We start from the raw sequence: 22,550 nt of genomic DNA, 5'->3' as shown, positions 1-22,550 counted from the left end.
GAAGTACCGTGTTCGTTTCTCCTGAGATGAGTCCTTCCCGCCTGCTCACAATATTGTTCACACAGCAGTTGGCGTCGCGTCGTGACTGCTATATAAAATTCGTACCACTGACTTATATGATATGTGTAATACCTCTGCGTGTTCGGACATGTTGAACGCGGATGAAATTGCCAAGTTGTGCTACGAGCGTTTCAGCCAGCTTCCCCGGAGAGGGAAGCCTGAGCCGGGCAGAGAGTGGACCCTGCTGGCCGCTGTGCTCCAAGTCACCCGCTGTGCGGAGTCGGACACAGGTTAGGAAGCAAAAACAAGTTAGCTGGGTATTATATTTAACATTGTGGATATGCCAACAGTGTCTGTACAGGTCACCAAGAAAAAAAGACAGCTTGACCCCACTACAGTCGTTAGTGTAGGGTTTTATTCATCGACTGTTACGGGGACGTGTTGACGCAGTAGCTGCACTTAAAGGGCGACTTCACCTGTTTTAAACCTGCTCTGTATGGTTCCGCTTTAGGAAGTGCACGTTTAGAAATGTTATTAAACTTTATTAAACTCTGCCTTTAAACAAAACGAACGGATCTAAACGTTATTAAAAGGATTCTTTTAAGCAGAGAGATTACATGAAGAATAGATTTTCATTTTACATAAACTATTTAAAGTGGCAGAACTTAAACTCCTGAACATGTGGAGGTCAAAGGTGGAGGTCTGAGGATGCAACATGTGACAAACGGGATTTTCTTTTTTCTTTCACAGTTGAGAAAAGCGTTGTTTCCATGGGAACTGGGACCAAGTGCATTGGACAGACAGAGATGAGTCCCAGGGGTGTGTCTGGTCTTGATCTTGTTATCATAATTGGTGTTTGAGGCTGATTACTCACTGTCGTAATTGCACAAACTGATTTTCCACCAAACAGTCACAGTTAGTTTTTTCCAGTTTTGAGTTTCATTAGTCTGTGGACACTTTGAAGTGTGGATTGATTTAAGTGTCCACAGTAATGGTGCAATTATGTGTCCCAAAAAAAGATCTTTCCGAAACAGAAGTTGGTTTTGGAATACATTCCTGTTTTGCAGTGTTGTTAATAAAAACAGATTAAAAAAAAAAAAGGCTTGTGGGGAACATTAACATCCATTCTTTTCTTCTTCTTTCGGCTTTTCCCATCAGGGGTCGCCACAGCGAATCATCCTTTTCCACCTAAATCTATCATGAACATCTTCTACCCTAACATTAACATCCATGACAGCCTTTAAACATCCTGTATAAACCTCATTGATTAGCATTAAGTTTCTCTTCATCTTTTCGGCCATTGGTTCAATATGTTTTTTGTGTTCCTCATTTGTTTTCATTGTTTTAGGTGATATACTCAATGACAGCCATGCAGAAGTTATTGCCAGAAGAGGGTGTATCAGGTGTGTATCTGTACTCGATTTTACCCTTGGTAGCTTGTTGCCTCTGACACTGGAGCATACCGAAAATTGAAGATGGGCTGCTGGCCTTGTGTGTTTTTTTTTGTAGGTATCTGATCCAGGAACTGCGCAGGGCTGTGAGTGGTGGGGACAGCTCTGTGTTCTGTGTGGCAGAGCAGCAGGGGAAGTGGAAGGTTCGGCCGGGAGTTTCTTTCCTCTTCTTCACCAGTCACACTCCCTGTAAGTCAAGTATCCTCCCAATGCAGCTAACTGTGTTTAACAATATTTGGATAAACGCCACCAGCAAGAGGTGATCCACAGGTTTGAAATTAAGGGAGTTTTTATATTTGTCAGGCAGCCTTCACAAAGCTAAAGCTGAGCTCTGTTTGTGCCAATGTTTCAGGTGGTGATGCCTCCATCATCCCCATGACCGACAGTCTGTCTCAGCCCTGCCCCCCTGTCACATCTGTAAAAGGCAATGAAGGCACTGATGCAGGACGGAAAAGGAAAGCTGAGGATCCAAGTGAAGAGCAAAATACTAAGCAACCCCGTGTGGGAGAGCGGGGGGCCGCAGAGATGAGGCTAGGGGACAGAGGAGACACAAAACAAACCCGCCCTTCAGATTTATCTAAAAGTCAATCTCAGAGTCACTCTGTAAAATCAACTGTGGAAAGTGGTACTGAACTGCATCTGCAGGTCCCAGACATTCACAGAACGGGAGCCAAGTGTGTCCCAGGGGGTCCAACTGACCCTCTGCATGCTGGGGTCGGGTACCACAGCACAGGGGTGCTTCGGGTGAAGCCCGGGCGAGGAGAACCCACTCTGTCCCTGTCCTGCAGTGACAAGCTGGCTCGCTGGTCAGTGCTGGGCTTCCAGGGCGCACTGCTGTCCCATTACCTACAGGAGGCGCTCTACTTCAGCACTGTGGTGGTGGGGAAGTGCCCTTACAGCAGAGAGGTTATGCAGAGAGCTTTGGTCACAAGGTGAGGAGTAATGCTGACAAAACTTGAGCTCCACAGTGTTTGTTGGACAAGGTTGAAATATGAAGACATCAACTGCTCGTTCAGCAACCAGCTAGTAGATAACTTATTTCCTGTTTGATGATTAACTGTTTGCATTCTGCAGCTGTAGAGTGACCTGTGCTACTTCCCAGGTGCTCCCATGTGTCCCACCTCCCTGCTGGTTTCTCTGTGTGTCCACCAGTGCTGCTTCAGTCCAGCTTAGAGTTCCCCTTCAGCCAAGCACAGACCAAGCTCAGACACCAAGCTGGACAAGGACGCATCTCCCCCTGTGGGGCAGGTAATACTGTCACACACACACACATTCTTAGTCATTAACAGTTTCTAACTGGTAGACGGCATTGACATCAGCATTCACATCATTTATTGTTCAGTGTAGATAGAGAGAGAGATGGATAGATGGATAGATCCATTTAATGATGTCATGTTCAGGATCACACTGAGTGAACAATCTACCTGTACATGTGTTTCAGTCATCAGTTGGTGTAATGTCACTGAGCAGCCACTAGATGTCACCGCCAATGGTTACAAACACGGAGTCACCAAGAAGACCTTCGGCACAGCTAAAGCCAGGTGAAGCTCACAGTCTCATCATCATCGTATTGTCACTGTTTTATCTATATGGAACAAATTTATATTGATATTTCTGCATGTTTGTGTGTCTTCAGGTCTCTTTTGTGTAAACTGGAGCTTTTCCACTCCTTCCTGTCTCTGGTGTCAGCCACTGAACCTTCAGCACTACCCGACTCCCTCAGGTAACAGACAATAGGCTCTTTCACAATTTTAACTGTGGTTTGAAACAGCCTCAGAGTAAATCGGAACATCTCAAAACAATAAATTGCTTAAAGTGAACACATCTGCTGGTGGTGCGTGACGAATCAACCGCCAACAGCAATAAATATATGCCTTATGCATGAGAGCATCACAAAGGATTGCTGTTTTAGGTGTAACCTCTAGCATTTCCTAATAATAAATGGCTCTGAGCCATCTTTCATGTCACACAACATTGTGGATAAAAGCCTTATCAAGTACTGCTGTTGTTCCTCTTTACTCTCTTAAGTATTTGTTTCCGAAAGGTGTAGAGTTTCACATAGCTCACTGAGATTATACAGCATTGTCTGTGTGTTTGTGCATGCACGCTGTGGTTTTCTCTGTGTGTGACATTTAGTGCTCACATTTCATGTTCGTCTCCACCTGAGCATCGAGGGTTGTTCACATGCTCAGTGTTTATATGTGTGTGTACTGATAAGCTGAGAATCCCTCCAAAGGGAGAACAGTGGTCCCTCTGTTCATCAGCATTTAAGCAGCTAACCTGATCTCAGCCTAGTCCAGCACGGCCCACTCAACAGACCACAAACTCACACAGCCAGTGTCTGTTTGTCTGCATTGAGAGTTTTGTGTCTGACACAGCCTAGATTTTTAGACAGCCTGCTCCTTACGGGTTGGGTCATGCCTGCTATAATCCCTGTTTGTTTAGGAAGTGGATGATCTGAAATCACCCTTTTTATTCATTCATCCATTTTTACTGATGGGTTTTGGCTCATTTCTGAGGAAATTTGAAATGTATTATACTGTTCTTTGTAGGTTAAATATACAAACATAATAAATTACTATATACTGCACATTTATGCAGTAATCATTTTGGCAAATATCATATTTATGTCCACTATTGTTGTAGGGATGTAATGATTCTCGGTCCACAGCTCCATTGAGATGTCAGTTTTAGTTTTGTTTTCACACACAATATGTGGATCTTTGTGTCTCAAAGGAACACTGTATTTCTTAGCTGATAGAACAGACATTTATGATCAGTCATGACTTGTACACATCGGTGAAATGTACAATTAATTAACCAGGTTTCTCAGAGAAAACAGATTTCTCTAGTAATCTACAAACGAGTTTACATGCACTTAAGTAATTCAGTTACAAAATAATCTGCATATACATGCGGCAGATGAGGACCAGGAGTTCTCCTCTAACTTTGGCTGATTTTAGAAGCATGTTTCACAGATTATCTAACATCTCAAGTGTTAGTTTCACTTTTAGTTGGATTTTGGGCTAACTTTACTTATCAATGAGGCAGCACCAGCCCATGTAATGATCTCCCCTTTTATCCAACCACTTTTCAGTTGACAGTAGTGGAGTGCTGAGTGTCAAATAAGGTTTTGCCAAACCCCCTGCTTAAGAAATCAGCTAACTCGTGAAAGCCGACTGTAACCTGGTTACTTTAATGCATGCAACCTCATAAACTTACGTATTTTGATTTGACATTTGATCTTCTATGACACAGAGGAGTAATAATAATACTAGGTTTTAGACACACAGACAGTGCTGGATGTAGCACTAGCTGTATTCTTCAGTGAAGTTGATTTGAAGTCTCTTTTAGACATACTGCCAGTTGTAAATTGTGACTTCTTAACTGCTTGTTCAATCTAGAGAAAGTCCAGCATGTCCAATATGTTTTTGTTTATTAATGACAGCAGGTAGATTTTTCTAAACAGAGAAACTAAACTGTGCCTTCCACTCTCTTTACATGTATCTGTTCAGGAAGACAGAGCTGCACACCTACTGGGACTACAAGCAGGCATCCCAGTCGTACCAGCAGGCCTGGCAGCTGCTGCGCAGTCAGGCCTTCCCTCTGTGGCCACTCACTGATAGGGATCTCCTGCTCTTTCAGTGAAACCCCACTCTGTCCTCATCCACGAGCTCAATGAAAAACTGGCTTTGTTGTAACAGAAACTGGGAGGTCACAGGTCAAAGGACTGTGATGGGAAAAAAAGGATGTCAGTAACTGACTGTGGTGAATAAGACATCTACCAAATCATCATGTTACACTTTCAATAAAATGACACACTGGAGTCCTCTAATTTCTGAAGTGCTCTTTTCCTAAAGCCTGTTGGGTCAGCTGCTCAGGAAGGTTTGAGGTCTGGGTAAATATTGTTTGGCTATATTTGACTGTCCATACCCCTGGAGGTCACTGCCCACAACAGCAGGATAGCCTGCGCTATCACGCTGTTCGACGAGGTTGATGACCGATGTTCAGCGTCTTCAGATGCTGGTTTTATTTTCACAATGTGTGTAACATGTTGTGACTGCAGCTGCCTGGTGTTCATGCTTGAAAAACCACAGCAGGGTGTACTGTATGTCTGCAAGTGGCTTTCTCCCACAGTTGAAGCAGTCTCTGCTGCACTGAAAAGTGAGCTGTGAACAAACCAATTTCCAAAAATGTTGGAATGCTGTTTAGTAAAACCACATTCCATATGTAATCTGGTATTAACTTCCTGAAATAAGCAAGACCTTCTCTGAAAAAGATGTCATTTGATGGCACCGGCTAAGTCACCTGTGCATTGAGCACTAATGCCCGGCCATAACATCATGGGTGCTTGGTTTGGAACTGTGAGCTGCAACAAACTGAATGGTCCCTCTTATCTTTAGCCTGGAGGAGTGCAAAAGACTTTCAAAGTTTGAGTGGTCAGACCTTAGTTCTCTACTTCAACACAGTCCATCTTCAATCCAGAGAGGGCAGCAGTGTTTCTGCATGTGTTTTCTTTTTCCATGGTAGAGTTTTAACTTGGATTTGTGGATACAGTGGTGAACTGTGTTCACTTTAAATGCTATGGGGAGGTGTTGAGCACATGCAGTGCTCTCCACTACAGAATTGGGTCTGTTTAACGTGGTGTCTGAGGGCCAGAAAATCCCGGTCATACATTAATGTTAGATTTTTGTCCTTGTCCTCTGTGTACCCAGACTTCTCAGTTTTCCTTATCTTTACTCTCTCCTGATTTTTCAGTCTCTCTGGGACGCTCTCTTTTTATCCCATCATGCCCTGTTGCCAAACAACCTCATTCAATTTAGCTCCACTTTTTTTTTCCAGTCTTTTGTTGTGCTTGCTCAGGTTTTTGGAATGTGTTGCTGGTCACTGAAGATCAAATTCACAAAATATATATGAAAATAAACTTACACTTGTACTGTTACTAAATAAATATTAGCTAAAAGTTCAGTTCTTTTCCTTTTTATTTACAACTTGTTTGGAAACAGGCTTGTGATGACGTAAAACTAAAGAGGTGCTGTGTTTCCAGAGCATATCACAATAGACCTCATCCAGTCCTAGAGACACTTTGTCAAAAAGTATGCAGTGGAACTTGCATATTTCTTCTCATCAGATGAGTCCTTCATTGGAGACAAGTCACCAGTTGAATGTAGGTCCTGAGGACCAGCCCAGCAGATTCCAGTGTATCTGTGTTAACAGTCAGCAGCATGCTGCAGGTTATGACTTGGATTACAGAGAACAACACTGTTCCTCACACCCAATAAAGATCTGTGTCTGCTTTTATTTTCATAACCGTCACTATTTTGCACCAACCAAAGTGTTTAGGCTGCAATAAATAAATAAACCACACTTTATTGTACAGTATGACAATACTAGTTTAGAGCAGGGTTACTGGTCAAGTTTTCCTTGGACAAGACACTGAAACCCAGTAGAATAGTAAAGTATGTCATTACTGTTTAACTAATTATATTTCTAACCACTAGAAGCAGTCAACAATTAAATCCAAACTGTTACAGAGTTCAGGATGTGACTATTCAGCAGACTCTGAGAAAGTCTACCAGTCAGAGCGAGTAGAGTAAATATTGGCTTCTGCTGCACAGATTTATATCTTTCTTACTTTTTTAGTTTATTAACAGAGAACAATGTAAAACCACTACAGTGTTAATTTAAATAGACCTGATTCTGACACAGGTTTCAGTTGAATAGGTTGAATTGATCAAGAATGGCTGCACACAGAAAACACTGATCTAGACGTTCAGCAGTCAGTTAGTGTGGCATGTCAGTGATTAAGTAGTACTCAATACAAGACCTAGCAGTTGATTTAAAAAAAGGAGTCTTTAAATATCTAGTGTTTCACTTCATAATATGTAGAGCCTACTGGTGAACAGGTTTTTTTTATATGCAGTGAATTACAAATTATATAAAACCTATATTTAATAAAAAATAGTACAAAGACAACGTATCAGATAATCATTTCTGAATTTGATGGCATCAACACATTCTAGACGAGTGGGATGGAGGCTGGAGGCACCAGCGTTACCTCACCTCTTCTTCTAACTGCCATCTGAGAACTGAGGGGACCAACTGCTGTAGTTTGAACGGGAACTTTTCCTCATTCTTACTCAATATAGGACTTCATTTCCTGCTTTGTCACATTTTTGTCTTCATATTGTGCACATTGTTCTCAGTGGGTGTGGATTGCGGCCTCTTTTACCACTGAGCTATGCTGTTATAATGTGTGAAAAATGTGGTTTGGCATTGTGTTGAGGAAATAAGCAAGACCTTCCCTGAAAAAGATGTAATTTGATGGCGGCATCTGTTTTTCCAAAGCCTGTATGTATTGTACGGCACTAAGAGGGCTGAGTTACCACCCATTAGACACAGAGACATTTGAATGTATTCTTGTGGGAGTGTCTTTGTGCATCACAAGTAACCAGGTTGCAGTCGGCTTTCTGGAGAAAGCTGATTTCATGTGAAGTGTCACGTTAACTTGAAACCTGGTTAACGAAAATCGGGGTAGGGGATTAGAGGGACCTGATTTCCCGAGGTGGATTTCTCCTGGAGAACGCACAACAAAAACAGCCGAGAAGTGCAGCTGAATAAAAGGAGAGATTTTTATTTGGAAGCCACACAACCTTGTTTTTAAATCAATAAAACTGAAGCCAACACCAAGTTTCCTGTAGATGTCTAAATCCACTGCCCGCCCAAAAAAAGTCACACACTCCAATATTTAGCACGCATTCACCGTGGCATCGTTTCAATAACCTTCTGCCATGTCTCAACATTTATATTCGGCCAGAGTTGCATAATTTTTTTTTGCCAAGATCTTGTTTTGATGATTGGAGAGTCAGACTGCCATGCAAAGCCTTTTCCAGTACATGCCAAAGATTCTTAATGGGGTTAAGGTCTGGACTCTGTGGAACAATCCATGTGTGAAAAATGATGAGTCATGTTCCCTGAACCACTCTTTCACAATTTGAGTCTGATGAATCCTGTTTACATTGGCATCTTGAAACAAGCCTGTGTCATCAGGGAAAAACTCCATAACCTGGTCATTCAGTATATTCAGGTAGTGAACTGACCTCATTCTTTGGACACATAATGTTACTGAACCTAGAGCTGACCAACTGCAGCAACCCCAGATCATAGCACTGCCCCCACAGGCTTGTACAGTAGGTACTAGGCATGATGGGTGTATCACTTCACCCCCCTCTCTTCTTACCCTGATGATCCATCACTCTGGAACAGGGGAAAATCTGGACTCATCAGACCACATGACCTTCTTCCATTGGGCAGTTCTTAACCCAGTTTTAGTAGTTTCAGCAATTTTCTTAGATGTTTTCTTACTTGATTCATACCAATAACTTGACCCTTCAGAGACAGATTAACATCTCTTTTTTAGACCACAGGATGTGACATGGTTGTTTAGGAAATGAGAAGCTACTCACTGCATCAGTTAGAGTTGTCAGCTGAAAAATAATCATCCACCCAGTAATTATCCAATGGGAGGCTCTTAACTATTTAATTAAATCAAGGTGGTGAACACAGTTTTGGGTGGCTAGTCACTTTTCACTGCATTTCTTTAATTCAGACAGTTTGCACTGTAAATAGGAGGCTGTTACTGTCTCTGTCACAGCGATGTCAGTCACCTACCTGACACACGTATTCAAGAAAAAAAAGGATAAAGAAAGGAAAAAGCAATCGGAAGCATCTTCACTGTCTCCATTATATACATGTTTCCAAAATCACCCAGAGCAGAGGAGAAATCTGACTACTCTTTGGCTGCATGTATACTCAGATTTCCACAAATCAGCTTTCTTGAGTGCATGTAAACGTGTTTTTCAATCACCTGAGAAACCTGGTTTCTCTAAGTAACCTGGTTACTTGAGTGCATGTAAACACACTGACTGCTGTAGATCAGTGAAAAGTGTAAAAGTCTGCACAGAGTACCTTGAAGTTTTGACACAGATGAAGTTTAAATGTAATGACATTTAATTTCTAGTGCTTTTTAATGAATCAGAGACACTTTGTGATTGAGTTTACATTAGTTTTTATTGATCAGGTCTTTCAGCTACTTTACCTTTTATTTTCTAAAATTCCTTAATGGCTTCAAGATATATTTAATGATCATACAACACTGGTGAAATAAAACCTTAATATCTTAGCATTCCATCAATATATTACACAGCCAACAACATCTTCGTGGTGCACATTATGAATGTTTTAATGGGTCTAGTAAAGATTCAGCACCAGCAACTACAGCTGCAGCTAAAACATCAGCTTCAGAGGCGTCTGAGACGAAATAAGAAAAATAACAGTGGGTGCGATTTTAAAGATCTGAACCTTGTGCAGCCAAAGACCTGAGCAACACTTTCTTTGAACTTACAGTGTTTTTACAGTGTATTTTTGTGGCTATTCTTATCTATGCAAGGTTCACTGCCGAGGAGACGATGTGTGCCGGACGTATTAATCTGTATTTTCACTGAGTTTAACTTACAGAATTAAGAGCGTTAGAGTGTAACACTGTTGTTCTGCCTCTTGTAAAAAACTCAAAACACACACAATATAGGAAACTAAGGAAAATCCATGTGATTATAATGTTTCTGAGATTCAGTTTGATGTACCATTTGTGTTTTAAAATGCGCTGACGGCTCACCGTGCTTTAGCAGTTGTCCATCTAAAGACGAGATGACCTTGAATCAGTTCTACAATTTGGACTACTGTGGAACGACGTGAGGCAATGTTTGTATTTTCAGTCAGGGGGTAAATTAAAAGGATGATCTCTGACTGCCATCCGTCTAGGATGAAAAGACCTTCAGAATTGTTCCACAGTGGAGTTACTGCTAATAAATAATAATTTGATCAGTAGTTAAAAAGTCCAACATTCACCCTTTGGCTTTATTTATCTGGCCCCTGGGCTGCTACAAGCTACGTTTACCAGCTAGTTACTTTGTCTATCTGCTCTTTGGTGCTAGGCAAGTAGTGTGCAGTGGGTTTATCAGAGATGGCTACTTCTGTGTCTGAAAGTAAGGCTGATAGGACCTGGAAATGCTGACCTGCAAATCAAAACAACAGGCTAAAACAGGCTTAAGAGTTCTATACACATGAAAAGACTTCTCCTCTAGAATCGTGTGATTTGAATCTTGACATGTACAACATCAGCAGTGAGGTCAGCATTTAGATCTATAAATAGTAGCTATAACAAACTTCCCCAGCCACCGACATCTTTACAGGCGTACCTAACATCAACGATAAATAAACTGCACTGCCACTCGCCATCCATTCAGACATTGTTTGTTTTGTTATGAGCGATCAGTCACTCAGCATGCTGTCCACCTGCTTAAGGTGTGTGCTCCGTTCAGATTGTCCGAGTTTGAAGGATGAACTGTCCAGTCTTTGTAGGTGTAGTTTAGTCTAGTCTAGGTCTAGTTTGTACGATGTATCTGCCTTTACATCAACAATGACTCCATTTCATTAACTACCTCTACCCACGCCACTAACTTGAGTAAACTAAAGCTGGACAACCAAACGGAATGCAACTTATAATACCATGTGTTTGACAAGTCCAAATATCTGCAGTAAAAAATGACGATGAGCCTGACGTGTTACTGGAGAACACAGAAAACAGCCAAGTGACACAAAAGCTGAACGATACAGGCTGCGTGACAATGTTGTAGACTGATAACACAGTATAATGCTGTACAGCCCTTCCTTTCCACTGTTACCCAGTTACAACAACACAGGAAATTTCAAGCAAAGTGTTGCGAGTTCTTCAGCAGCTCATTCAGGTTCGTGACTTGCTGCAGACTGACTGCATCGTCAATCAGAATGACCAGAGGTGGTGCTGACATCTCTTCAGCAAATGAGACAACAGCCAGGATAACATCACAGGGACTGGTCCTGGTCCCCGGCCCTGAGTTGGACTCTACACTGTGCACTGGTCGCCTCCTTACCAGTCGTCCACTATCGATGACCAACTCAATAGCTGCCTTCTTTCTCATGCTTTTAGTGCTTTTCAAAACCTATTATCTAGTCCTTGTCCTATCCTGATATAGCTGTTGAAATAAAGTTACTGACATTTTGATACAGGATATGAAGAGTCATACAGATACTTCCATGACAAGGATTCAGATTCACATGAGTACAGGATTTCTTTCTTACTTTGGCTGAACACAAAGATCTGTGACAACAAAGCCGGACTGAAAGAAACTGTGTGTAACGTGTGATGATTGGAGTGTGTGTGTGTGTGTGTGTGTGTGTGTGTGTGTGTGTGTGTGTGTGTGTGTGTGTGTGTGTTCAGAAGCTAAAATTGGCTTTTAAAACTCCCAATATAGATGTTTACTCTTAATTAATGACATAAGACATGCTGCTAATGTGCAGTGATGCTTATTCTTACTTTACGGCAGTGTTAAAGGTTTTTCTCTGCACAGCTAACCTTCAATCAGTAATCGGCCGGTCACAAGTCTGTTTATTGAATATTATTTTCCTTATTTTGTAGGTTCATTTTCACCTAGTATCAAAAATGTACCATAGTGACTGTGGACCAGCGTATATGCGGCCTTACTGTGTCAGTGACTGTATGTGCGTGTGTGTGTGTGAGTGAGAGAGAGGCTGATACTAAGTGCAGCATTAACCCTGTGTTGTATAAAAGGCCTCGTCCCCAAAGGTGTTTTCTCCACTGTAGGCCACGTACAGAAAGCCGTCCTCATCCTTCTCCTTGTCGTACAGCTGGCCCATAGTCAAACTGTAACACACAGGACAAACCACTCTGATTAGATCACATGCAAAATGAGTAGGTCAGCAAATCTCCAGAACGCTGCTGTAAGGACTGAAACCTCCAATAGAGGATGTTTTGTACTGATCTATGAGTAGGTATGTTAAAATCAGTTGTAACTAAAACACCTGATAGAACTTTAGATTACAGTCTGCAACTTACTGCCTAATTAAACGGGGGTTAGAATCTAAAGTAAAGCAGCACCACTCTGTAATCTAGTTAAAAAAACACTCTCAAAACACAGCCAGACATCTTCTTTAGTAAAACTGTCAACTGAACTGTGCTCAGTTTCAAAATCTTAATATCATATCAATAAATAAAGAAAACTTTCAGTTCTGAATCATCTTCCCCTCCAGTACAATAAGGAAGTAGAACTCCTTAAGTTCTTGTGCATCAAGATTCTTTCACTGACTTACCTGTGGAACATAACCCTGACCTGATTATTATAAACTCAGGCATGTCCTGTTCCAACACAATAGAGCTTCTAAAAGCCTAATCTGCTGTTGAGGAGTGTATCAACTCGGCCAGTGAAGACACAATGACTCTTCATTTTGAACATTATGAACTTCAAAGTCATTTGAGGTTAATCTAATTAGTAATAAACATGGATCAATAATAAACAATCTGTTTTGTGCACAGTCTAGTACACAACTATGCAAATATCTGTGGCTGCTCTGCTGCTACAAATAGAAGTTTATTATCAATAAATCATTCAGATGCAGATTCTATGGCGTGGACCTGATTAACATAATAAATACATCATCAGCAAAAAGCTAGCTGGTCTCTAAAGGCCTCTACTCTGTTTTACACTGTAGTGTCTCATGGCAAAAATAATATAAATGAATGTTATGAACTAGGAGACAATTCCCCACCTGGACTGGGGCACAGTTTTGTCAACGAAGAGGAAGATGGCTTTCTCGGAAGGCAGCTGGATGCGTTTCCTGATGATCCACATGAACTGGGCCACAGTGATGTCAGAGGGCACCAGGTACTTCCTCTTATCAATGTCCACTATCTGAGAGCCAGAAACCTTCTCCACTATCACCTGGAGCACAAACATGAACAGACGATTAGCCTTTTAACACTCTATGGAGATACAGCACAGCCAAAGGCTCTACACGAGAAGATGGTTCACTAGCTGACACATCCCATCACACAACCGGGCCAAAAAGAACTCACAGACCAGATTTACAGTGATACTTTATTCATAGCCCCAAATTAGGATCTATGAAATTGAATGCAGACTAAAAAATCTACTAAAGCTTCTTCACATAAAGTTTAAAAAGACGAATGAATTATCAGTAATATTTTCCAGTTACCGTTTTAGCACCCCCCTGATAACTGCCATTCACTGCTCCAGTCACTCTCTCCTTATCTCTAGCCTTTCTGTCACTCTCTTCCGTCTCAACCCTCTAACCCCCCATTCCACTGCTACACCGCCCACCCCCACTCACCGGTACTCTGTCGGGATATTTGTTGCGTATTTTGGCTGACTCCACACATCGGTGTTCTGAGGGAGAGACAACAAGCAAACAGGAAGTCAGAGAGATAACAGGGATGAGTGAGATCTCTAGAGAAGCCTCCTCTCATGCTGCCAAATAAGGCCGAGCCTGATGCATGATTAAGGCCTGCAGCTGCCTGGGCGGACAGAGGAGGAGGATGCTTTGTACCACAAAACAGGGTGTGATTAGCTTCATTAGTTATAGTACTGAACTTAAACTACTGTCATTACTGTACAGATGAATAAGTAATTGCAACAACAGTTTTTATTAAGTGTCACTAGACATTTAGGTGATTATCATTATCAGAGTGTGTATACTGTGGACAGGAGTGACACACACTGAAGATGATGACAGAGATGGGAGGGGGAGGTGACATGTGTGGATCCATTTAGGTTCAACACCTTGTGTGCTTTTCATTAACCCAGATAAGAGGCCTACTTTTGGAAACATCTCTACATCCATCAGTGGTGTTGCTCTAAAAAAGGAGACTTGAGAACATGCACACAGAAGCTGAGAGGAGCTGATGAGGGGGCTAAACGACATGATGTCACCTTTGGGGGCAGATAAGCAACCTGCCCCAGCTATCTGAGTATGGAGGGAACTTCACACCAGACTACATTCAAAAATCTGCTAAATTAATAAAAAGGTTCCACCTGGGATTTAGTATAGGCCTAAGAAAGTTCATATTTAAATGTCAGATTCAGGAATGGTATTTGGCGGTGACATGTCTCCAGGCTAGAGGGGAAATCATGACTGATTGAATGTAGAAGGTGAACCTCATTTGACAGCGGTCATTTCACTCACACGAACACCACGTTAGCATTTAGTCCGGGTTAGCCGCGGGATTTGCACCAGACATTTGCGGGGTGCTGTAATAAACATGCATTTCTGACCCTGTGTGGAACCGATGCGCAAAGCAGAAAGGAGGGAGCGTGACATGACAGGAGCATCATCCCTCGTTTCATAACAATCAGAGCCCCGCTTTTACCCAGTGAATGGTCCTCTTTAAACATCCATTTCATCTTTGCTGGATCCCCGTACTGAGGCGTGATGGTAGAGTCGAATGGCGCACTGCTAAATCAGCGGATAATGTCGGTGTAATGTCCCAAAATCCGCACAAAGGCGATCAAAACAAAAACGTCAACAAACGTCTCTGCCTGAAGCTTCCAACTGTCCGTCTAGCTGGAGGGTGACGTCACGGTCTGACAGAGGGCACGGTGGAGATGATGCTGCTTTCAAAGTGACCTGGGAAATAAATCTGTCCACCCATGAACGGAGCCCTCGCGAACAATGCAGGCTCGTACTTTCAGCTCATTTTCAGCGCACATATCCACTGTAACGACAGTTGAGCACTTAAGCAAAAGGTTATTTAATTTGATAACATTTTAGATTCCTCTGCAGTAGGAGCTAAGAAAACAAACTTACTCACTTGTACCTGTGCTCTATTCTGGTCTTATGTAGATATTTATGGCCGACAAGTATCAATGGTAAAGGTCAGTCTCCTATGTAAGTGAAACAAGATTTCCCAATTAACCGACGTTTCTTGAACGCAGCGTGAGTGCAATAACTGGCAGCCATGGTAACTGTGAGACGCGGAAACATGGCGCGGTGCGTGATACTTAGCTAGTAGGAGGTTGATGTAAATAGCCTGTTAGTCCGTTTCGCTAGCTGATTCATGGGATGTTGCCTTAACATATGTTCACCGGTGTTCACTTAACACTTTGATGACTGTGAGCGTTTATTCACGTTAGTCGTCCCGGGCACATTTAGACAATTAGCATCTAGAGTAGCTTGAGTACTAGCTAGCTAGCAGGCTGGCTTAATTAACTAAAGCGAGGCAACACTGAGTGTCAACTGAACGGGTTACTCATGGCTTTTTATGAAGTCTACACTCACCCAGCCTTGATTCGATACAAGACGAGTGTTTGCACGAAAGCCACTCTCTTTCTGGTTGTTGTTCTGTGCCTCACCTACATCCCACCTCTGCTCGTAGCTTACAGGAGCCAAGGTAACGTTGAAGCACTGTAATGCTAAAAGAAACCTGCATCACCTCTGTGATACACCCTTTAAGTGCACATGCAGTAAAAGTCGTGTTGTTTCAGGTTTCTGGATAAAAAGAAGCACATATGAGGAACAGCCGGTTGTGAAGTTCCAGTACCAGACTCTGCTAGTAGCAGCGACCAGTACTCTGGGAGACTATGTGGCCTGGAGCACCTACCCCAATCTTAACAACATGCTTGGAGCAAACCTCCGGATCCCTGCAGTCTCTGTAAGAAGAGATTCACTGCCACCCCCTTGAAATGTACACCTGTGTCCTCTGTGGCTTGATGCTCCTGCCTTCAGGGTTGTACCTGTAGTTAAATAGTGAACACATAAGATATTGTTGAGCTAATACTAATAATAATACTAGAGTGGAATAGGGTTTGATAAATAGTACAGACATGGTCATTATCTGACCAGCAGATTACTGTACTAAATGTGTTCATCTGTGTGGGGACACTTACTACAGGTGAGAGAAGAGGACCAAAACCAGGACGGGAAGTTGGACCTCCTTCTTTTTCAACTGCAGCTACCACTAAAACCTGAGGAACAGGTGTACAGCGTCCAGCTGCTGCTCACCTTCAGCTACCAGCTCTTTGTATGTACTCCACTGTGACATCTATTCTGCCTTGCAGCTTACAATACAGTACACATGACTTAGATGCTTCACATGTCTGTACCATAATTATGAAAGCTGCACTCAATCTGATGCCAGAAGGTAAGGATTCTTAAACAATGAAATTCAGATTTTGTGGCCAATATATAAAAAACTGTCATGTAATCGCATATCCCATGTAGGGATATAGGATAATTATATATATATATTATATAATCATCCTATGTTTCTCGTGTGTTCTTCATATGCAAATTTCACCTATCAGTTTTTGAGGGAGAATACTATTATGTTATTATTGAATGTGGTGTTGCAATCCACATTCATGGAATACCATTAAATAAGAGTGTAATAATATGATTACAGAATTATATATTGTAGCAAAGATGTAAAGACTATTTTTTTAATCCGCAGTTTATATACAGGGCCAATAAAAAATACTAACTTAATTTGCGTAGTAGTCATATAGTACAGTGTGCTTGTGTATCACCTGCAGCTAGTAGGATTACCTTTCATTCTACCTGCCATACAGGGAATTACTGCATGGTGATAGGCATTTTGTTAGTTTATTTAGGAGTTTAGGGCTTTACATTAACATGTAAACAAGATAACCACTGTACTAACCCAAAATGAAGACCTATAAGGAGTGAACAGCAACCTGCAATGTGACCTGTTCAATGATGCCTCAGTGGGAATTACCCCTGGTTTTACATGCTGTCATGACTATACACACCCCAGCCCTTTTAAGCTGCTGTCACAAATCTCCCTCAAGTTCATTTCATTAAGCTTTCATTAACAGTTTCTTGGAGCTCTGGCTAGTAAAGTGAGCGATGTCCAAGCACTCTTTGTCTCAACATCCTGTCTTGTTATCAGAGAGGATGGGAGTTTGCCCATTCTGACACCAAATCCTGTGTTTATACCTGAAGTGATAAGGTTACCTACTGTGAGTTTTTCACTAAAGCACTTCCACTCTCATTGTTGCATTTCCCGGTTGTGCACTGCTCCATCCTTTGCATGTACTGGTGTAGTGCCACATTGTGATTTAGTTATTATTTCAGATGCCCTTTCTAAAGACTATATTTAGAGAAAATATAAATAATAATCAATCTGCCTAAGTGGTTGTTGGGAGTGACTGTGCTGCATGTTAAATCCGCCTGCACTCTTGCTTAGTAAGGGATAGCATTAGAATACATGCAGATGCTTGTGTGTGGATGGGTGTGTATGCTGACATTTCTTTGTGGTTGCACAGCGGATGTCCACAGTGGTTATGCAGAGCATGGCCTATGTGCAGTATTCTTCTTCTGTCCCCGGAGCTAAGCTGTTCATCAACGGAGACCTGAGGCTGCAGCAGAGGATACCCCTGCCTCACCGGGGACTCTACAGCATTTACAATGTGAGAGGAAACAGACTTTCTATTGTTGTCTTTGTCCACCCCTTCTCCCGTGCTCTGGACGAAGGTGGTGTGATTCACCTTGTGTCAGGGTAAAAGTTTTATAAGGTTATTTTATTTGGGTGACTGCTCTTTGGTTGTTATCATTCCCCTGAATTCCAATTTGTTGTAGCCAGGTGTTTGCAGAATATTTATCAGCTTCAGATTTCATTAGCTTAGCATGTCAGTGAAGATTCTCAGTCAACCAGGTGAAGTTATCTGAGTCATGGCAACTGGACTTCCTTCTTGTTATGTCCAAAAGGTTCACTACTCATCCAAGTAGCTTGTAGTCTGAGAATAGTTGCTTAAAGACCACAAATGTAACCTTCAGGTTGGTTTCACACCTGGCCTGAATAGGCTTATGAGGTGAAACAATGGAAGGGGAGGTCCTACGGTGTTGCTCCTCCTGTACTCACAACTTTAGCTTAGCATGCTGCTTTTTTTAGTTCTATGGAATGATTGTGCAAACTTTGACCAGTGCACATGAAAAACTTTATGTAAACATGTACACAAGCTCAGTCATCTTAGTAATCGCAGCACAGATTTTTCATTGCAGTATCCACCCACATGTACACACATATACAGTGCTTCCACATCTTTATATACTGTTATACATAGTTTTCTGTGTGTCTTTTTTCTCTTGATTGATACCCAGGTGTCAGTGATTGATGGCAACAGCCCATTTGCAAGTGCATATGACCTTGAGAGCATAGTAAGGAGCTACCAGGATAGAAACTGTAAGTTGACAAGATATTATTTGTGTACTTGCTTTTATTTATGAATATATTGTGTGAATAAACACCTAAACACCATTTTTAAAAATGTGGATATGATAACACAAAACTATTACCGAGCCTTCATTTCTCGCTATTTTTGTCTCTTTTCCTGATAGTGACCACGGTACTGTACTGTCCAATGCCAGTCTGGACTGTGGGTCGAGCTGCTGGTTCACCCTTCGAGCTTAAAGCTGAGATCCGTTACCCAATGGAGGTCATTAGATATCCTTTATTAAATACTGGAAAGAGTGTTTGTGGATTAGGGTACACAAACAAATACTTTTTGCGTACCTTGTGTTTTAATGTGTTACCTTAACTCCTATTTGGCATTTATAGGTACTACAGAAACATAAAGTGTTTTTACACACTCTAATGTAGTCATAAGCAGGCATGTGGACAGTTGTGTGTTACTTGAATATTCGTACCTTGAGTAGAGGTTACACAATGTGTGCCGTTCATTAAGTACTCTATTATACTCAGTTGTACTATGAGGACATGTTTAATTTAGGTATTAACCCTGTAAGCTACACACTTAGCAAATCATTGTCCACATTGTCTTTAAGTGATTCATTAAACAAGTTGGACTAGAATTAATTACAGTACTAAAAACAAATATCTGCACAGTACAGTGACTGTTTTGCCTTAACCATTTCCCTCCACCTATCGTCCTGGCTTCTGGGAAACCATCAAATTTGCCTGGATTCAATACGTCAGTGTCCTCCTCATCTTCATCTGGGTCTTTGAACGCATCCAGAGATTTGTTTTTCAGAACCAGGTTCTAACCACTATAACCTTGCCAGTGGGAAAACCTCACCTGTCCTAATGCAGTGTTAGAACCACCAGGTTGCTTTTGTTTTTTCTGAGACTCTATGTCTCACAGTGACTCCCCAGCACGGAAAGTTAATCATTTTTTTGTAATTAGATTATAAGAACATTTGTTCTCCAGTTGTAAGCCATGCTTTCAGAGTGCACAGATCTGAACTTGTAGTGTGGAAACTATTGTGCACAATAGTTATGGGAGCTTTGTGCTAGTCAAAACTACCAGTGAATTGTTATTATTTTTCTATGAAGCAAATGTCACATTCAAAGTTGTGACATCAACTGTGTCGAATGCAGTGTTTCATTTTGATAATTGAGACTTTTCTCACTGTAAGATCTGTCCAGTTAGACCTCATTACTTAACACTATGTAGACCAATGAACATCCCAGTAACTTGCTGCATTTATTAAGACTTTACCCTGTGTTTTATACAAACATGCTGACACACACACACACACACATTCAGGTTTCTATGCAGGTCCTCATCTACAGGAGCTACACTAATTCCTCCCCTGAAATATGCATTTCTTATTTTTCTGCTGTTTGAAGCAATGTAACTTTTTTCCTAAAATTTTAATAGATATTCTCTATTTTTTTCTATTTGTACATTTATGACAATATGTGACTGTAGCTAAATTGTTTTCCTCATGTGTTGCTTTATGTTTTGTATTGGTCCTTGGATTATTAAATGATTTGTACATTTTACTATGTTGTATCTTCTTCAAATTCACATTCCTTGCATTGTTTCTAGTATATGTGTTTATGTTTATTGTCTTAACCATATTCAATCCCAATTCCAAAAAAATTGGGATGCTGTGTAAAATCAATATAAAATCATAATGTTATGATTTCATAAAGTAATATTTTAGTCACAATAGGAACACAGAACGTGACATTTTTAAACTGAGAAAATGTACCATTTAGAAAAAAAGTCATTTTGAAAGGAATGGTATCAACACATCTGTAAAAGTTGGAACAGGCCCATGTTTACCATGGTGTAGCATCCTCTATTCTTTTAACAACACTCTGTAAACATCTGGGAACTGAGGAGACCAGTTGCTGGAGTTTTGGGAGAGGAATGTTGTCCCATTCCGGCCTGATGTAGGACTCTTAACTGCTCAACAGTCCTGGCTCTTCTTTGTCGTTTTTTGTGTTTAAAGGTAGCAGAATATTTTCAGTTGGCAAAAGGACTGGGCCGCATATTATGGACTCCATAATTAGTCCATACTGTTTACAGCTCAAGGCTGATCAGCAGATAATAAGCTACTGACAAGTCGCTTCATTAAACAAGCACCTGTGTTTGCTGTGGGACAGATTTCTTTAAGTAATTTTTTTAAAAATATGCAGTTTCCACACTTGAAAGGGACCATCTATTTGAAGATCTCAGATTTTAACTGGATTTCACTAATTGACCAACAACTTCTTTTCTTCTTTTTATTTCTTTTTATTATGATAGTTTCTCAGTTTGACATTACAGTCCTTTGAGTCCATTAATGTTTCACTGTTGGTCAAATAAGCCATAACCAAATAGGAAAAGAAAATCAAAAATATATGCTGCATTGAGAAAATATCATAATAATAATGAGTGCGGTGACTGTTATCACAACTTTCTACTACTACTCAGACTATGTGCTGCATTTTAAGTGCTCCGGTTGCACTTGGCAATTGTCAATTGATTCCACCTGGTCTGTGTTACCCTAAAATCGTTCTTTAATTCTCAAGGTTTCAAATGGATTGACAACGTCTACTCTACCAAGCCTAAACTACCCCTTATTGTATTTTGGTCACTAACCAGACAATGTCCCTAACAGTGATGTTTCTCCGTGTTTGCACTACTATGCAGTAGTGTGGCTCCATCCTCTCCAGAATCTATCCACTCCATCAGCCTTCTGACTTTGTAGTCTGGCATCAACTGGGCACTGGACAAGATAAGCTGCTAGATAAAGAGCTGTTTGAAAATTGCTGTAACTGAGTGCAGGTTCCTTTCCAAGGCTCTAGACTCCCATCTTAACAATGTGCACAGCAGCTTCCGCAGCACCAGTCAGCTGCATAATAATAATAATAATAAATAATAAATGTATTTATAGAGCACTTTTCTAAACAGATGTTACAAAGTGCTTCACAAGAGAGACAAAAACACAACAAGACCAACTTGAGCAAGCACTAGGCAAACAGTGGAGAGGAAAAACTCCCCCCAGAGGAAGATACCTCCGGCAGAACCAGGCTCAAGTTAGACGGCCATCTGCCTCGACCAGTTGGGGTTGCAGGAAACAATAAACAATAATACAAACAAAACAATACAATCAACAATAATACAAACAAACCTTACAACAACTACAACATCAGTCCTTAAGAAAACCAGTACCAAAGGAAAGACATTCATCTAGGTTCATCGGAAGTCGTCCTAAATGAGGAGTCTCTGTTTAAAGAAGATTAGAAAAGGCTTGCTGGATGTATATTCCACGTCCACTCTCTTCCATTCCTGGCTGCATTCTCTTTCAGGGTTATTTGCTTTTGCTTGTCCAAAAAACTGTACATTTTCTCTAACACACTATTTACTCAAATAAAATTGGTTCCTGGAACTGACCAGACTTTCCTTGCATGTCCCCTGATTGTAATGAAGCTTTGATAAGCCATTAATAACCCTTTAGTTGACAGATCATTTGCTACCTCCGTGGATGGATGGCTCTGCTGTTGCTGGCTATGCAGCAAAACAAACCTCCAGACTTATAGTGATACCCTTTTCTTGACATCATCCCTCACTTGACAGGGTCCACTGTTGTGAACTCGAATGGTGCAGCGGGTTCTGTCCTTGGCAGGCTTACCTTACCATTATCTGCTGACATTTCCTTGTTTTTTTCCTTCCTGCAAATACTACAGCCACCAACAACTTGTTGTGCAACTCTCCTCCCTTTGTGACTCATGCCTCCCTCTTCATTTTAAGCTAAGTTCCAGCCACTCCCTCATGGCCTTCATTTTGGGCTACTGGAGCCAACAGGATAGATACCCAGGCATCATACGGCAGAATGGGAACACAAGCCTGATCCTCTCTGAAGATCTGTACTGGGCCACCACAAAGCAATAACCCAGAGTCTTGATCTTTGTAGACTACCCGCCTGTCTGTTGTG

The 22,550-nt window shown here is 41.3% G+C and overlaps 3 protein-coding genes across 3 annotated transcripts; 2 read left to right on the top strand and 1 right to left on the bottom strand.

Moving 5' to 3' along the window:
* Window positions 1–6,390, top strand: adat1 (adenosine deaminase tRNA specific 1). Its single transcript, XM_026364528.1, has 9 exons — window positions 1–290; window positions 751–819; window positions 1,349–1,403; window positions 1,510–1,640; window positions 1,804–2,383; window positions 2,554–2,699; window positions 2,893–2,992; window positions 3,088–3,174; window positions 4,967–6,390. Exons 1-9 carry the CDS (start codon window positions 122–124, stop codon window positions 5,097–5,099), a joined length of 1,470 nt encoding a protein of 489 aa, XP_026220313.1. The 5' UTR covers window positions 1–121; the 3' UTR covers window positions 5,100–6,390.
* Window positions 6,391–9,502: 3,112 nt separating this feature from the next.
* On the bottom strand, window positions 9,503–14,935 carry LOC113166075 (gamma-aminobutyric acid receptor-associated protein-like 2). The gene is made up of 4 exons (XM_026366012.2): window positions 14,734–14,935; window positions 13,698–13,753; window positions 13,116–13,288; window positions 9,503–12,213 (listed from the first exon to the last, which is right to left on the bottom strand). The coding sequence occupies exons 1-4, from the start codon at window positions 14,765–14,767 to the stop codon at window positions 12,099–12,101; spliced, it is 378 nt and encodes a 125-aa protein (XP_026221797.1). The 5' UTR covers window positions 14,768–14,935; the 3' UTR covers window positions 9,503–12,098.
* Window positions 14,936–15,614: 679 nt separating this feature from the next.
* tmem231 (transmembrane protein 231) lies at window positions 15,615–20,127 on the top strand. The gene is made up of 7 exons (XM_026366010.1): window positions 15,615–15,753; window positions 15,848–16,014; window positions 16,255–16,383; window positions 17,648–17,791; window positions 18,483–18,564; window positions 18,720–18,825; window positions 19,264–20,127. Exons 1-7 carry the CDS (start codon window positions 15,615–15,617, stop codon window positions 19,424–19,426), a joined length of 930 nt encoding a protein of 309 aa, XP_026221795.1. The 3' UTR covers window positions 19,427–20,127.
* The last annotated feature ends 2,423 nt before the right edge of the window (window positions 20,128–22,550 follow it).

This window comes from Anabas testudineus, chromosome 6, assembly GCF_900324465.2.
Source record: "Anabas testudineus chromosome 6, fAnaTes1.2, whole genome shotgun sequence".
Taxonomy (NCBI): Eukaryota; Metazoa; Chordata; class Actinopteri; order Anabantiformes; family Anabantidae; genus Anabas; species Anabas testudineus.
Note: the sequence above shows the minus strand (reverse complement) of the source record. Positions and strands in the feature narration are given on the sequence as shown.